Here is a 16,451-nt window from a genome sequence, read left to right on the forward strand (position 1 = left end):
CTTTAGAGAGACAGTATTCTTACTATGTGTGACCAACATTCACCTTCTGTCCTAATTGGGCCTAAAATGGAGAAGCAATAGTTTCCAATAACCAGTAATAACTTGTCGGATTAAACAATAGCACTGTAGACATGTGGTGTCGCTAATAGCGGTGCAGAAGGTGCAGTGGCACTGGGGGGAAGAGTTGTGAGGGACCCTCTGCACCACAATTATGACTTTTACTACTCAACTAAGGGACCCTGGGGGAGGGGCAAGTTCCTAGCTTGTTTTGGTTCTCATGACACCTTTGCTACACTATTTTTGTAGATCCAGACAGAAAGGCTGCCTCAGCTTCACTGTTCAGAGAGCTCTGCTCATGCTCACTGTGCCTCTCATGTTCAGAGGATGCCCTCCTCTCCTTCTGTTTTCTAGTGGGACAGGTAGATCGAGGAGCACTGAAGGAACAAGCATTTGCAATGCAGTAGGTCTTGCCTTTGCTAAAGTTTGAGCTATTGGCATTGTAAATGACAATGCCTTTTATTTGTGTGTTGTTTTTAAAACAGATAAATAAAAGGAATTGTATACAAATAAAAAAAGCATTAGGAGAGAGTGTGTCCTGCCTGCAACAGCAGGAAGGACAAAGCTATTTGAGAAAATTATGCTCAGAGGCTGTAATTAAAGCATATCGAGTAACAACACACGTAACAGGGGGGGGCGCCATGGTAGGTTACGAAATGAGACAAGGCGTACTAAGGAGGGACTACTAAGTCTATTGACCAATGAAAAGCCACAGGTTACAGTGGATAATGACACAAGCCAATGAAAAATACGGGCTGAGAGTGGGCAGAGCTCCAATTCCCTACCTGAATACAGCATGCCTCGCAGAGCAGCGCACGTGCTGCACAGGCTTGACCTAAAACACAAAAGATGGAGGAAGACACAGGAAGCCTACGCCTAGCACGTCCGTTTCCCAGTGTGACACAGACCGTTTCCTAGTGTGAAATACCCAGCAGCCCCACCCTTGCCTCATCTTCTCTTTAGTAGTGCTTTTTCCTTAGAATCTTGTGTATCGAGGAAAGATGTTTTAGGGAAAGGGTGCATGCACTTCTCCAAACAAGCGTTTCACAGAATGTTGGTGTGAAAAGTCGTTTGCAGTTGAACTATCAGGAAATAACCATGCTATAGATAGTTAGATTGTTATCATCCCTGAGTTTAAAATATATAGACTGATACAGAGTTTAACTTTTCCAAATTATGAGTAACCCATGGCATGTGTTGCATGTTTTCCAGTGGTAAGTAAGAGCAGGGATGCACCGAATGGGCCTCGAGCAGCCTAACATACATAAAATCATGTTCACATATAAGTGCTTTCTAGTTTGTTTAACTTCGGCCTTGATACAAAAAAAATCCACTTGGAAGAATATTGCCAACAAGCTGTGAAAAAACGTAACTGAAAAAAATGCACCCGCGTCCAGGCAGCTGCGTCACAGGGTTTGCTCATTGCGGCTGGGGTGCCAGGAGATCTGAGACAGATGTTTTCAGACATGGCGCATGCCTAAAACATTTCCAGGGCTCGGGCCGCTGCGGAGTGACTCAATGGCTTCAAGAATAGCACAAATATGTGTAGGACGACCCAAAGGTTTGATTCCCCCGTAGGTGCGCGGCCAGCCTCCCCGCGCTCGCTCTGCCTGCTAGGGCGGCCTATTTAAGCTGTCAGCCCCTCAGTGCTGGGCTTTGTCTGCCCGAGGAGCGCGTGCAAGCTCTGGAATACACAGTCCTTCTCCAGCGGCTTGTCTGTCACAAGTACACCCCGCCGTCGGGTCTCATTTCCCGCAGAAGGCCGCAATCCACCCTCTGAAGATATCTCTTGCATTTTGCGCCGCTTAGAAATGGAAAGGAAGTCAGTGGATGGCCGACTGATGTGTCTGCTTCTGTTCTTTTCCCTGACCCCGCCCGCAGTGGTGAACCACACCGGCCGCATCAAGGTCGTCTTCACGCCCAGCATCTGCAAAGTGACGTGCACCAAGGGCAACTGCCAGAACAGCTGCGAGAAGGGCAACACCACCACGCTGATCAGCGAGAACGGCCATGCCGCCGACACCCTGACGTCCACCAACTTCCGCGTAGGTGAGTACCGGAAGGGCGGGGCGGGGCCTGTCACTCTTTCCAGTCAGTCTACAATGCATCATTACATGTTCATGCCTGGCTGTTCGTCCCATCCTGTAAGTCAGAATAACCAGCCAAAGTCAGCTAGTAATGGCTTCTCTTTTACACTGTGCACTCTACTACATGCCTGCATTGGTAGGGATATGTCTTGGCCAATTTGTACATTTTTCATATCATTATATTTTAAATTTTGCAGTATGATATTATTACATTATATGTTAGATCCTGTGTTATGTTTCTACTGGCAGAAACTCCTTTGGTGTACAGCTTTCTGCCCCTCATTGGGCTTGTGGTACTGTAGAAAGCTGCCAATGAAGCAAAGTGCTGTGGGGCATATTTACCAGCCCCTTGCGCCGCCAGTGCATCACTTTCTGTGACGCACTGGTGGCACGGTGTGTTGCCCCATATTTACAAGGCCACGTAAAGCCACCCTGCGTGGCTTTTCCTGTCCTTGTAAATACGGCCCCTTATCACGCATCACTTTACGTGGAAGGGGCGTGCCATGGGTGTTGCTGTGGGTGCTCCCACGCAACACCCATGGATTTTTCAGCATTTCCAGATTTACGAGAAAACATAAACCTGGAAATGCGTCAGCATGCTATGCCTCCCCAGGGGAGGCGTAGGGAGGTGCAACGAGGAGAAATGTTTTTGTGTCTCCTCGTTTTTTCCTCTTTCTATGCGTGCTACCATAAAAAGAGGAAAACACCTCTTGTGATTGTTTTTGTGCAGGAAGGGGTCCTTGCCTGCACAAAAACAATCATCCCCATGAAACAGGCACGCATGGTGCAAGGGTGCCTGCATCGGCGCATGGCAGCCAATTGTGCGCCATCGAAGGAAAGAACAAATGGATCAATCATGTCGTTGTAGATATGACGCATCTGTTTGCTTCCAAAGTAACGCATCTTGGCACAGCCAAATGGCTTGCGGCACAGCACTGCGTTACTTTGTTGTAGATAAGGCCCTTAATATACAAAGAGTTAAAGGTATACCCCGGCTGTGGTGAACAGGAAAGAAGTTGATGAATGCACATTCAGCAGAGTGATGCTGGATGGTATAAGCGCAAAGAGATTTATGAACCGTGAGAACAGGCCAGCAGGGTGATTTTTCCCCTCTGTGCCATATATCCGCACTAAGATGAGCAGGCTTAAATGCAAAGCATGGTTTCACAGGGTGTCTCCTGTCAAGATCTTCACACTACCTCCCCCCAACCCTCATATGCTCATTACAGCAGGTTTACTGCGCCTGCTGCCGCTCGGCAGATTTGTGGTCCATAACTCATAAGGAGACGTATGTTAATATGACATACAATATAGAGGCGCCTGATTGAAGTGCAGGGAGAATGCAAACAGCTTTGCTGAGCACCGAGCACCAGCTGTCCAATGCTTTTAAGAAAAAGCAACTTGAAATGCAGACGAGCAAAATGGATATATATTTTATATGCATAGAACGGCAGAGCTGCCTGCGTTGTTCTCAGTTCTCCATGTGAGGCTTCCCTAGTTTCTGTACGTTGCATTCTGGGTCTTCTTTTGTATCCAGCATCGGTCTGAATACCCAGCTTGTAAAACACTGTGGGCAAAACAGGCAAGCCATGAACGCCGGTCATGCAGAGTTCCGTGGTCACCAAGTAGGCCAATTGGTTTAACCCTTTCCGTGCTCATGAAGGAACCACTCCGTCATGAGCCACGGGTGCCGTGTGCTCATGACGGAGTGGTTCCGTCATGCTGCGGCCGTTGGCGGCCGCTCCGCCCACGCGGCGCTAATTCTCCACCTGTGCAGGCGATTAGCGCAGTGGGCGGAGACGTGATGGAACCACTCCGTCATGAGCACAGCTCACCCGTGGCTCGTGACGGAGGGGTTCCGTCACGAGCACAGTGCCACCGCAACTGCCCCCAAACCCCCCCAGCGCCGCGGCGGAATTCCTGCCGCGGCGAAGGGGTTAAATTGTGGTTCATTTGGTTGGTAGTTTACCTTTTCTAGAGGTGACAGGAGATTTCATACTGCTGGGAGACACGTTTCCATTCACTGTCCATTGTTTTACAAACCAGTGCAACCTAGTACCCAGGTCCAAGAGATGCAAATGAGGTGATCAAAAACGACCAGAATGCTTTTGGTTGAGTGCTGGAACCATGGCTACGTGGAACCACCCGGTCAACCTAAACCTTTCGATTTAGACTTAGAACCCAACCTGACGGGTATTGTGTTTGCAACAAAGTGTGTGAAACATCCAACACATCTCAGAAGCAGTGAGCAAACGTACATTTTCTTTGGTTCTGATCATGCTCATAGTTAGAGAAATTGGGAGTTAAACGTATGTGCAGACGCATAAAGGAAGGTGCACAGTGGTGCCCTGCAGGATCGCACACATTCATAATGTAGCCTGTAGGACCAATGATAAAGCAGTGTTTTGTAACTGTCATTGAAATGTTATGTAAAAAAATGAAATGTGTTGCGTAAACATGAATGAGCTCAAATGTGCCCTTAAATGGCAAATATGCAAAGAGCGCGCACACTACTGTAGAAGTTTGGTATGAATGTTTGCATACTGTTGCGTAATTGCTTTTATGATAATCACGGTGAGAGGAATGTTCCCCTGCAAACCAGAACACTATACTTAAAAACATTGATTCCTGATAAACTAGATGTTATCGTAGGTATTGGAAGTATGTAGAGAATTCAGACAATTAGATGGCAAAGACTTGCTGGGTTAGTAAGTTTCAGTTGCCACAAGCCCACATTCCCTTCAGTGTTATGCAAGGCCATCAAACATTCACCCAGGGTGACCCCACTGTTAATCTAGCATGCACTAACATCAATCATCAACCAAGTGCCCACATACAAGGAAAGGCGTTTAGCTGTCAGCACGCAAAAGCAGGGGTCAATTTAACAAAACGATTTATGTTTTAACGTATGTTGCATATGGGTCCACAACAGTAGTTTTCAACAAATTTTCAAATGTACGCACCTCTTTACGAGAAGAGCTTCGGATATCTTCCTGACTGATCTGTGGTCCCCTACTCATGTCTTGCTGACAGGTAGCCAGTCACATGCGACAGTTACAAGAGCTGTCAGCATGGCTGCTGTGAGAGCCGCTCATATCCCGACAGGAAGCGCTATAGAAACGCTCTCATGGGTGACATAAGGATATTTGACACCGCATTTTCTACTGGGGGGGGGGGGATATTTCACGATCATAGAGGCATTGTGGTGCCACCCTAATGCATAGTGCCTAGCTTCCACTCAGAATTGCTACTCCCTGGAGCCGACCCTAGGAGTAAACTGAGATTACAGTGACCCGCTTCCTGTCCCTGCCCCTCATGTATGTAGTATGTAGAAGTACTCACATGAGCAGTACATTGAGCTCCACAGATACTGCACCGAATGAACATGTCTGAACATACTAGACATATGGTCCCAATACTTAAAAAATTGGCAGGGGTCGAACATAAAATTCAGTTGCCTTACTAAGAGCACGTGGTACTGATACTCACTTTACCCCTGAGGGGCGATGGATCTCACAACGGGAAACATCCTTTACCACGCAACCATTACAACGCGGTATGGTTACATCGTGGTTTTGACAACGCAAGTCGTTACACCGACTTGCACTGGAGGGCGCTCTAGACTAAGGAATAGTGTGAATTACTATTCCAACACCTTCCCTACTGTACGTGGACTGGAGTTGGAATAGTAATTCACACTATTCCTAAATCCAGCGCCCTCCAACGCAAGTCGATGTAATGACTTGCATTGTCAAGACCGCGATGTAACATACCGCGTTGTGATGGTACGCGTTGTATCATCATACATCCGAATAAGAGTATGGTGAATCAATACATGTGATCATTAAAATCAAGGAAGCAATGCACCATCTCCCAGACTTTGGCGTCCTCCATATCATGTAAGCATATCATTGTATAGGAATATTCACATATTTGAAATTTGACAATTTTGTGTTCTCCTCCTTTACTTCATCACTATGGTTTTATGAATCACTTTTCATGAAGTTGGCAATTGCTTCTCAACCAAGACCCGCTCTTCCCTGTTGCACTGTCCTTTGATAATCTTGTGCTGCTGCTCTGGACAGTGAGGTTTTCATGTGGTTCTCCTTCTTGTTCTGGCTTAGCCATTAACAAAACAAGTGTTTGTGGTCTAGGGCGTGCAAGAATCCTCTCATGGTAACAAGTTTCATTTGACACATTGTGGTATTTTGATCTAGTTGAGTAACCTTACTGCTATGCTTCACACTAATGTTCCTATCTGTCAGTTTATTTTCTTTTGCGAAATCCCAGGGACCCCCAACTTTTTAACGTCATGAAAGGCTTGAGTTTTGCGGTGTTGAATTGCTTTCAGATTTCTGAATGTGATTCATAGTTTCAAAGCAGCAATCTTAGTTTCCCTTTCTCTGCCCTTTCCCACACACTTCCTGTCAGTCCCATGTGCCTGTTCCTCTTCACTTTCACCGCTAATATCCCGCTTGGACTGTTGGAGTAAATCTGAGTCATCTCTTCTTTTCAAGCAAGATTTCACGGTCAAATTAAAATCAGACCACATGCATTTACGCTGCATTGCCGATTGCAACTGTTTTGTATACATTTGTTGAACATATATTTAAATGTTCTTCTTTTTATGACAGCCAGAAAATGCAGTTTTGCTTTTCTTTTCCACAAGGCTCTACAAATAATCGATTTGCAGTCTTAGCTTTCTCTATATAAGTATGGATTTGCAACAGGCACCGCATCATCCATCATCTTTTGCATAATTTGCATAATTCAACAAAAAATGGATTCAAGTTCAAGTAAATCAAAGTTACTAAAAATGCTCCAAATGGTATGTTTGCAGTCAGGGCCGGCTTTAGTGCTGGTGGCACCTGGTGCGACAATCATGTTGGCTCCCCCACATGACCTCCTCCTCAGATTCCATGACTACCACCGGGCAAAATGGCCCCTAGCTGACATACATTTCATTTGATTTAAAGCACTGGTAAAGGATGGCTTTACTAATAAGAAGGCTATAAGTGGGATGAAAAAGTGGAGGGGTCTCTCAAAGGGGCGTGGCCAATGTAATTTAGGGTGCGGCTTAAAAACACGTAAGCCAAAAATCCTTGCTTAGCATAGTTGACCGCCCCACTGGTATTTTGGTGCTGTTGTCATAGCATCCAGATTTCTAATACAAGTAACATTACACCTAGAACACGCTGGACTATTGGCTTTGTCAATGGGTGTTAGTTGTATAAGATAAATTATCAACAACTGCAGCTTCGGTGTATATAACATTGTAAATGCCTAAGTCCTGAAATGATGAAACTATGAAAGAACTGTAACAAGTCTCTTTGAAGTTACATCAAAGGCAGTGAAGGGTGGTATTGATGCAGAGTTGAGATTTATGTTTTCACCCTGAGGGTGAAGGCAAAAATGGAGAGCCCAATAGGTATTGTGTCAACACCTGCTTTTTAGAACTGCCGGTGCTGAGCACCGGCAGGACCCAGCCCACTTCAAATGAATCGCTGTGGCAAAAGCAGCAAACCTCTTAGCTATCCAGGTGCATGTTCTTTGCAGCAGGCACATTAACCATCTGTGCTACTTTATGCCGCAAAACAAAACTCCGATCTCTCTCTCGCAAGAATAATCACAAGAGTTATCTAGACATTTTTATTGCTGTATGAAAGCTGGATGCACAAGGAACTCAGCAGCAGGTGTTTTTAAATCCCAAGTTGTTGCTAAGTACAGTGCCCCCCCCAGGTCAGCACCCCAGGTCAGCGCTCAGTGCGGCCTCACCAGTCGCACTGCCCTAAAGCCGGCCCTGTATGCAGTCGTGGCTCTTAGCTCTCCTTGAAGCTCTCTTCTGAGCTTCGTATTAAAGTCAGAAAGTCTTCCTTGCTGCGATTGTAGCACAGATGTCCAAGATCTGCCTCAAGCTCAACTTTACAAAGATGGAATTTCATCTACTCACGAGTGAGAGCAAACAACAACAAGATCAAAATGGTCGCTTACCAGTGAATCTGGAAATCTTCATTCTTCCATTCCCTATCAATGCAAAAGCACTGGGGTGCTACATAGACACCACCCCCAGATCCAAGACTCACACTGCCCACGAGATGGAAGTTGACTTGCACCAAGAGTCTGCTTTGAAAAGTGAGGGCCTTTCTATCAGTACCCCACTGTACAAGCACATGTCTCACCTCATATAAATGGAGGCTGTACCTTGTTGGGTGTCCTACTAGAAACACACCTCACTTCTCCAAATAGCATCACCCATGCTGCAGCTCACCTGAGTAGTGGTACGGCAGAAGTACGCCTCTGCCCATCTGCATCATGAACAAGATCTACTGCATCATCTGTAATGCTACGAACTCCAAACTCCCACCATCCTTGATGACCACAATCAGGATTACCACTTGCTCTTGAAACATCCACAGCAGCATTGCCAGGCTTGAAGTAAAATAAAATGATAACAATATCTCAAGCCTTCTCCAGCTAAGAACCATGGGCCTGAATTTATTTTTTAATAAAATCTTTTTATTGAACAATTCAGGTGGATTGGTCATTGCATACAGTCAGTCATTAATTACAGTGGTGTCAAACACTTGCAAATCAAGCAGTGACTTTGTACATTGTCTCAGTGGGGTAAAACAGGATGGTCGTTGTCTATACATATCAGGGTGTCAATGGTTCGTCAGAGGAGGGGACATGTGGGGGCTCACAAATATTACCACGATAAATATTCCATTTAGTCCAGATCACTATCCATTTTCGGGGACAGCCACGTGCTACATATACCGTTTTCTCCCGTACCATACACCAGTCCATATCATTCTTCCAGGCGTTCAGTCTCGGTGGTGTTGCTGCTCCCCAATGACGGGCGATATTCCGCTTAGCTACCATCTGGCCAAGCGTTGCCCAGAGTTTGATGGGCCTGAATTTTCATTTTGGTCTAGATTAGATATTATTAATTTTTTCTCAATTTCCAAAAGGAACTGCCATCCAACAACTTAAGCAACATGTCATTACTCTGTGAATGAATCACTAACTCTTTTGTGAAGAGTATCTCCCCTCACTGCCACACTTTGGGCCCGATTACGAGTTTAGTAGTGCAGTGGTGGGACCGCCGCACCGCCAAACCTGCATGAGAACCTTCTGCCGTATTATGACTTTTTTAGTCACTGGTGAGTGGTTTCTTTTGCGTCCCATGGTGGTGCCTATAAAATAGGCACCGCAATGGGAACGTCAAAGGAAGTTGCAGCAAGGCATGGACTGTGAAGTCCATGCAGTGCTGGAACTGGGAGGTGTATGCACACAGGGGGGCATATGTTGTGCTCCACTGTGTGCATCCACATGGAGTGAGGCACAAGGGGGCCACATTCTTCACCACCAATGTTTTCATTGAGGGAAGACCTCCATGAAATCAGTGGTGGTGAGGAAAGTCGTAAAAATGCTTGGCAGTACCGTAGCGGTCCTGCCAAACATATTGCTGCCTCAAACACACGTGCCACCGCCAGGGAACAGCGGATCCCTGGCGGTGTCGGCAGTCCCAGGGCAGCACGACTGTCAACGTCGTAATGTTGCAGTCGGAAGACCGCCGCCCCACCACGAGTCTGGCGGTCCAAGGACTGACAGACTCGTAATTAGGCCTTAAGTCACGTGCAACACAACCCTCACATTCTTTCCTATCCTATGTGCTAATTCGTCACCTTATAATTTTTCTTACTCCCCATCTAACATTCTCACCCTCACTAGAAACTGTCATGCACTCCATTCTGTTGAGTCCCACTCTTCAGAAAACCCCCTTTGTCAAAGCACTCTGTTGCAGTGAAGCTTGATTTACGCTACATACGTTTACATACATACAGCTATGTGTGATTTAATGTCAGCATAGCTAGATAATGCCACAGAATACATTGTATGATTTGCTTTAAAGTACATAATACACTACATAATTTTCCTTTCTCTGCTACATAATTTAGTCAAATTGGTGGCATAATTATTGTCCTGCATTGTTTAATAATTGCAATGGCCTTGATTACGCCCATCTGTGATTTACCTGCACAATATTCTATGCATTAGTAGAGAATGTTCAGTTTATGCACTTGTTCGTGGTTTGCCTTCTAGATGTCTTTCTTCATAAATCTACTGCTAACTATACACATTCATCTTTCTACTGCGTTCTTCCTTTTCACCCTCGTCTCACTGTGCTCTGTAACAAAAGTACTGGGTCATGTGAAAACTTATTTCATTTCTAGCATGCCTAAAAAGAAAGAAAAGTATTTTCAGAATATGTGAGAGTTACATCACAGCTAAATATAAAATGCACAAAGGCTGGTAATCACATTTTTGAGAGTTTGACTCTCCAGTTAAAGTCAAAATAATAAATTATTCATTGTAACTTCACACCGGCACTCAGAGAGCCATACATAGACTGATGGTGGACAGGAGATGCAGCAGGAGTATATAATTTAAATTAATTTAACTTGCTCTTCACAGTCAGTCATGAACTATTTAATGCTTAATAGACGTTATTATCCAACTCTTTCATGCGACATCTATATTTAAGAGCCAGATATCTAATTATTGTGTGGGGTGTTTCCTTTTGGCAAGATGGTGCGGTCGCTCATTTGCCGGGTGTGCAATTAAACTATGGAATAAGTTACCAGTGGCTATGCGACTTCAACAGAATTTTTCATATTTTAGGAAGGCCCTGAAGCTCCAGTTGTTTAACATTCACTATCGCCTCGCTCCTCTCTTCATTGACCGTACTCACTTCAGCGCCAAGACACCGCATGGCATTCGAGCGCTTAATAAGCTTCTTTATACTTATACTTATACTTTATTTGGGTAGATTTCTGACACATTTTCGCTATTACAAATAATTCCTCTGCAGTACTAATGAACACAAACACAGGTCGTGTAGTTCTATATCTATTTCTGTTGATCTACCCTTGGTCCTGCAAGATGGCTACAAGAGGGGGAGCACGTGTAGGCCACTCACATATGGATACATATCTGAACACTTGATCTTTGACCAATGGCAACAGCTCCCACAAGTGAATTGTCTTATATGATGGATCAAGCAAAATGATGCATCTGTGTTCAAACCATCTATTTACTTTTATGTGAGTCAATTTCATTGTATGTGTACAACGTTCATAAAGGTATCAAAATACTGTTCAAAGAATTAGGAAATGGTACAAAACCTACATGCATATATCAATGGCTCAGCATCATCCATTTGCCAGGTTTAGTGACCAAGAGAGGGAATTAAAATAAACCAGATGTGGCACCATAAGGTGGTGAGGGATAAATAGTAGAGTGGCAAAAGCACAATTACAGTAAAGGACCATAACAGTGACAAGAGAGCAGGAGTTGTAGAGCATAAGTACATTTAAAGGTAGTGGCAGGGAATCGAAAAAGAAGTGGTGAATAAGAAAAAAGCCAGTGGTGAGAAGCAAAGGAGAGGAGGAGAGAGAAGAATTACGAGTCATAGAATTGACGGAAGCAGGGAAAAAGAATAAGCTTGGAAGCTAAGGAGAATAGAAGTTCAGTTGGTCAAGATGAAGTAAAAAGAGGTATAGGTATCTGCTTTGGCAACATGCAAAGTTAGGAGGGAATGACTACTGCATAGTTGTAACTTAAGAGCTTGTGCAACAGAAAGAATAGGATTTGAAAATGAAAACTTGTGTTTCAAAAATAATATATAGGTCAGAAGGAATTTAAGAGGAAAACATGAATAATTGAAATACAAGGTGGTGTGAGACAAGTGTGAAGAGAGGATCATTCATTATGATGATGATGATGAAACCGTTAAATAAAGCGCACAGAGGCTCCTAGGAGTGTCCCAGCGCTAATCCAGGAGCAAGCCAGAATACATGGTGAATAACCAAGATTTTTAATCCCTTCCTAAAAATAGGTTCTGACGTTCCTTGTCTCAGATGTATCGGGAGAGAGTTCGATGCAGAAGGCCCTAACACGGAACAGGAGCACCTTCCAATCTTTGACAGTCTCACTCTCGGCACTCTGGCCAGAGCCTGATGAGAGGACTGTAGGCTCCTCGCTGGATTGTAGAAAGAATACAGGAAGCCAGGTATCCAGGGCTAATATTGTGGAGAGCCTGCAACATCATTGCCAAGGCTTTAAACAGAATTCTCTTCCTCTCTGGGAGCCAGTGCAGAGAGGAAAGATGACTCAAGATCCTTGCTCTCTTAGGTAAATTTAGTAAGAGGCGCACCTAGGGCCGGCTTTAGCACTGGTGGCGCCCAGTGCGACAATGTTTTTTGGCCTCCCCTCAATGACCACCTCCGCAACGGATTCCAGCATTACCACCCCTTAACAGTCTCCATAACCACGCTCACTCAGATGCATTTAATTAGTTTTATATTGTCACTCATAAAAGTGAAGGGTGTCAGAGCACTTTATATTGCACACACATTACAATCAATCACATGTGTATAAATCAATGTATAGGAAACGTTACATAATACACAGAGGGTAGGATTTATATATCATCTTTACTGGTAGGCAGTATAGTTTAGGCCGGAGGCTTGGTCTGGAGAAGCACAAGCTCAGAATTTAAAACGTAACACCATGGTTGGGGATTATCTTTGATAATTGTAATTGATTTATATCCAAATCAACACTTTGTACAACATTAGGATATTGAAAGTCTGGGGAAAAAAACCAATACGCTCTAATAATCTATACTTGAAATCTGCATTTAAGTTCTTTGATGACAGTTAATAGCTCACTGTTATTTATTAGGATTTTACCTTATAAACTGCATGTAACAAAAGGAAATCTCTGAATAAAGCAGTAACCCCCTGACCTATTTACCTTATGTTCACTTTGTGATTTGCATGGTACACATTCTTTGCAGCAGGCACATTAACTCTCTGCACTACCTTATGATGAATCAAAATCTTCGGTCTCTTTCAAGGAAGAACATCAATCACCAGAGTTATCTTGACATTTTTATTGTTGGTTGAAAATTGCTGGAGGCCAGGAACGCTATAGCGGGTGCTTTTAAAAACAATATAAACTAGCAAATAGGCGCCCCCACGCAAAGTCAGTACCAGGGCCGGACTGGCCATAGCGGGCACCGGGCAATCCCCCAGTGTGCCGCACGGGTGGGGGCCGGTTTTGGGCCCCTGGGGGCCGTTTTTGTTACAGGGCCGTTTTTGCAGCATAGCTGCAAAATCGGCCCTGTAACAAAATCGGCCGAAAACCGGCCCTGGCAAAGAGCCTGGCAGCCTGGATAACTGTTTTCCTGGCAGTAAAGGAGAGAAGAAACATACTGTTTTTCAATGCCATAAATATACCAAAGCACATAGTCAGTGCGCTAATATGGGGTAGGAAAGACAGGCAACTATCAAACTTGACTCCCAGATTCCTCGCTGTGTCTATATGGGACACAGGGTAAATGAAACCATCTGGCCAACATCTGCCCAAACAGCAGGAGGGTGCTGAGGTGCCAAAAAAGAGAATTTCGGTTTTGTCAGTGTTGCACACCAGCTGATTTTGATGTAGCCAGGCAAAAGCTGCTGTAAGGCTAAATTTAATAGAGTAATCTACCTCTTTATTGCACTTCCCAGGGTCCACCTCCCCAGATAGTGACATAACTGGCTTCCCTTTATGGACATGACAGGGAGGTGGTTCTTTCTCGCCCTCATAGGACATTATCACTCGTTTCCGGTCAAAACCATATTTAAAGAAGACAGACATGTTGACTTCATTCTCTATCATCCATTTCCACTAGAAGCGACATCATTGCATTAAATTTCCCATCATCCACCTGTACAGGAAGTGACTTAATTGCATTTCCTAGCATCTTTTTCTTCATCAAAAAGTGACATCACTGGTATCCTACAAAAACATACTTCATTATCCATCATCTACCTATGCAGGAAGTGACATTGATGCATTTCCCAGCATCCACTTCTATAAAGAAGTGACCTCATTGTACTTCCAGCATCTGCCTCTCCAAGAACTGACATCACCTCCTGCTTTCTCCCCCACTTCAGTCAACTCCTCAGGGCACCCCATCATCCAGGTGACACCGGAAAATGGCAGACATAGAAAATGGTATTCCTTGTTTAGGCCTGTTAAGGAAGGGGGGGGGGGCTGATAAGAGCATTGTCTTTTGGATTGCTAGAGTCAGGAGGGGTCTTGGACATGAACCACCTTTCTTCTGCAACCTACAATGTGAGATATAATCATGTGCCTCACTCAGCAACCCACACTGCCCATCCCTGCAATCATACTCAGACTCAGACTACATGAACATTCACACAGCATCCTCACAACACATGTATCCAACCTCATTCACATCCCATTAACCACACATCTAATGCCTTAAATACTGCCTGCACCATATTCAGACCTGGGTGTCTAGCACCATCCTGACGCTCAGCCACACCAAACCAGAATCACTGTCATTTGCCAAGAACAAAAAGCAAAGCACAGTACAAACTGGCTCAATGACATGACTCTTATGTCAGTCAATTTCATTGTATGTGTAACACGTTCATAAAGGTATCAAAACACTGTTCAAAGAATTAGGAAATGGTACAAAACCTACATGCATATATCTATGGCTCAGCATCATCCATTTGTCAGGTTTAGTGACCAAGAGAGGGAATTAAAATAAACCAGATGGGGCACCCTAAGGTGGTGAGGGATAAATAGTAGAGTGGCAAAAGCACAATTACAGTAAAGGAGCATAACAGTGACAAGAGAGCAGAAGTTGTAGAGCATAAGTACATTTAAACCTGTACTCAATGACATGACTCTTGAAGACCTTATACCCCAGCTCTCATCAAACGCCATGCTACTTGGATTCATCCAGGACACCAACCTAATGGAACACATTGCCAGGACAACCTAGATGACCTGGCACCTGCTCTCCTTACATAAGAAAGTGAAACCGTTCCTCCCAGAAAGGGACTTTGGACCTGTAGTTCAACACTTCATACTCTCACATCTGGATGATGGGAATACCCTGCTCTACGGCCACCCAGACTCCAGAGTGCTGCGATATAAGGGCATGCCAGATGTCACAGCAAAACTCATTCATGGCTTGCTTAAATATGATATTATAACCCCCATCCTGCCAAAACTTTACTTACTCCCCTTCCTGGCCCACACCATATTGAAAACCAGCTGGTGGCTCTTGAAACATCCACAGCCAGGGCATCAGCAGACTGCACACTAAGGAGTATAAAAAAGAAAACAAACAAGGCAAAATGCGGTTTTCTTCACTACAGCCAGGATCTGGAACAACATACCTGTATCCATCCCATCAGAGGTGCCCCAAATCTACTCCAATTCAGAAAAGAGTTACAGGCGCACCTCTTTAAAGAACAGTATATTATGATGCAGTAATATCACTTTTAGAGTGCATCCTTCCCTTTCACCCTGTACAGCTTTCCAGTACCTTCAGCCATGCACAAGCTATTCAAATACTACATACATGCATTAATACAATTTTGAATTCTTATTACTATTGAGCTAACACTGGGGCTCCAAATTACCTTCTGAGTGAAGGAGTCTTCCTATGCAGTTCCTTAAGATATAACTAGAGGTGTGTGAACTTGCAAGGAAGTGTGCAGCTGCCCTTAGTTAGAACAATATAAGGGGCTGCATAGGGCAACTAGTGACAGATACCACTGTTCAGTCATCTATCTCTTCTCTAAGCCCCTTCTCGGCAGCACACATATTCCCTATGTGCATAAAATACTCACCTCAAGTGAGGCCTTGCTTGCTACACCATTACAACCACTCATCTGCAGCCATCAAAGCATCTTCCCTTCCCCCTCCAAGAACATCAAGGATGCAATCCTTGTCACTTACTGGTGTTCTGTCAGAGTTGGTAGCCTATGTCTGCCATTTCATGATGACAAATGTGCCCTATAGGGATAAGCTGGAGCAGGAAATGGTGGATACGGATATTTGTCGTGCTTCACATCCAACAATTCCTGGTCCGGGATGTCCCTGGGTGGGACTTCAATAACTGTGAAATCGTGGATGCAGGCTACTTCCTCCCATCAAAATACCTGTAGGTGTCAGGGAGGGCAGGTGGACCATTTTAATTACACTTATACAAATTGGGAAATTCCACCCGCTACCTCTGGCCTGAAATTTCTGGGTTTTCTTTAACTATGCATGTATTTTTAAAAATTCCCACACCCATCATTATTTCTGGACAATTCCTCTTCTACAGAAAAGGGGCTGACAGCCAGGGCATGCTGCTCCCACCTCTTTATTCACGTTCAGAAAATCGCCCCCAGTCTGTACGTGCTGTCCTCTGTCTTGGTGTACATT

The 16,451-nt window shown here is 44.5% G+C and overlaps 1 protein-coding gene across 1 annotated transcript in view; it reads left to right on the forward strand.

The window, feature by feature from the left end:
* Window positions 1–16,451, forward strand: part of LTBP1 (latent transforming growth factor beta binding protein 1) — a 1,238,788-nt gene that overhangs the window by 449,022 nt on the left and 773,315 nt on the right. Inside the window, exon 5 of the mRNA XM_085612185.1 lies at window positions 1,939–2,106. Within this exon, the coding sequence (XP_085468311.1) occupies window positions 1,939–2,106 (168 nt within the window). The remainder of the gene's footprint in view (window positions 1–1,938; window positions 2,107–16,451) is intronic.

This window comes from Triturus cristatus, chromosome 6 (assembly GCF_964204655.1).
Source record: "Triturus cristatus chromosome 6, aTriCri1.1, whole genome shotgun sequence".
NCBI lineage: Eukaryota > Metazoa > Chordata > Amphibia > Caudata > Salamandridae > Triturus > Triturus cristatus.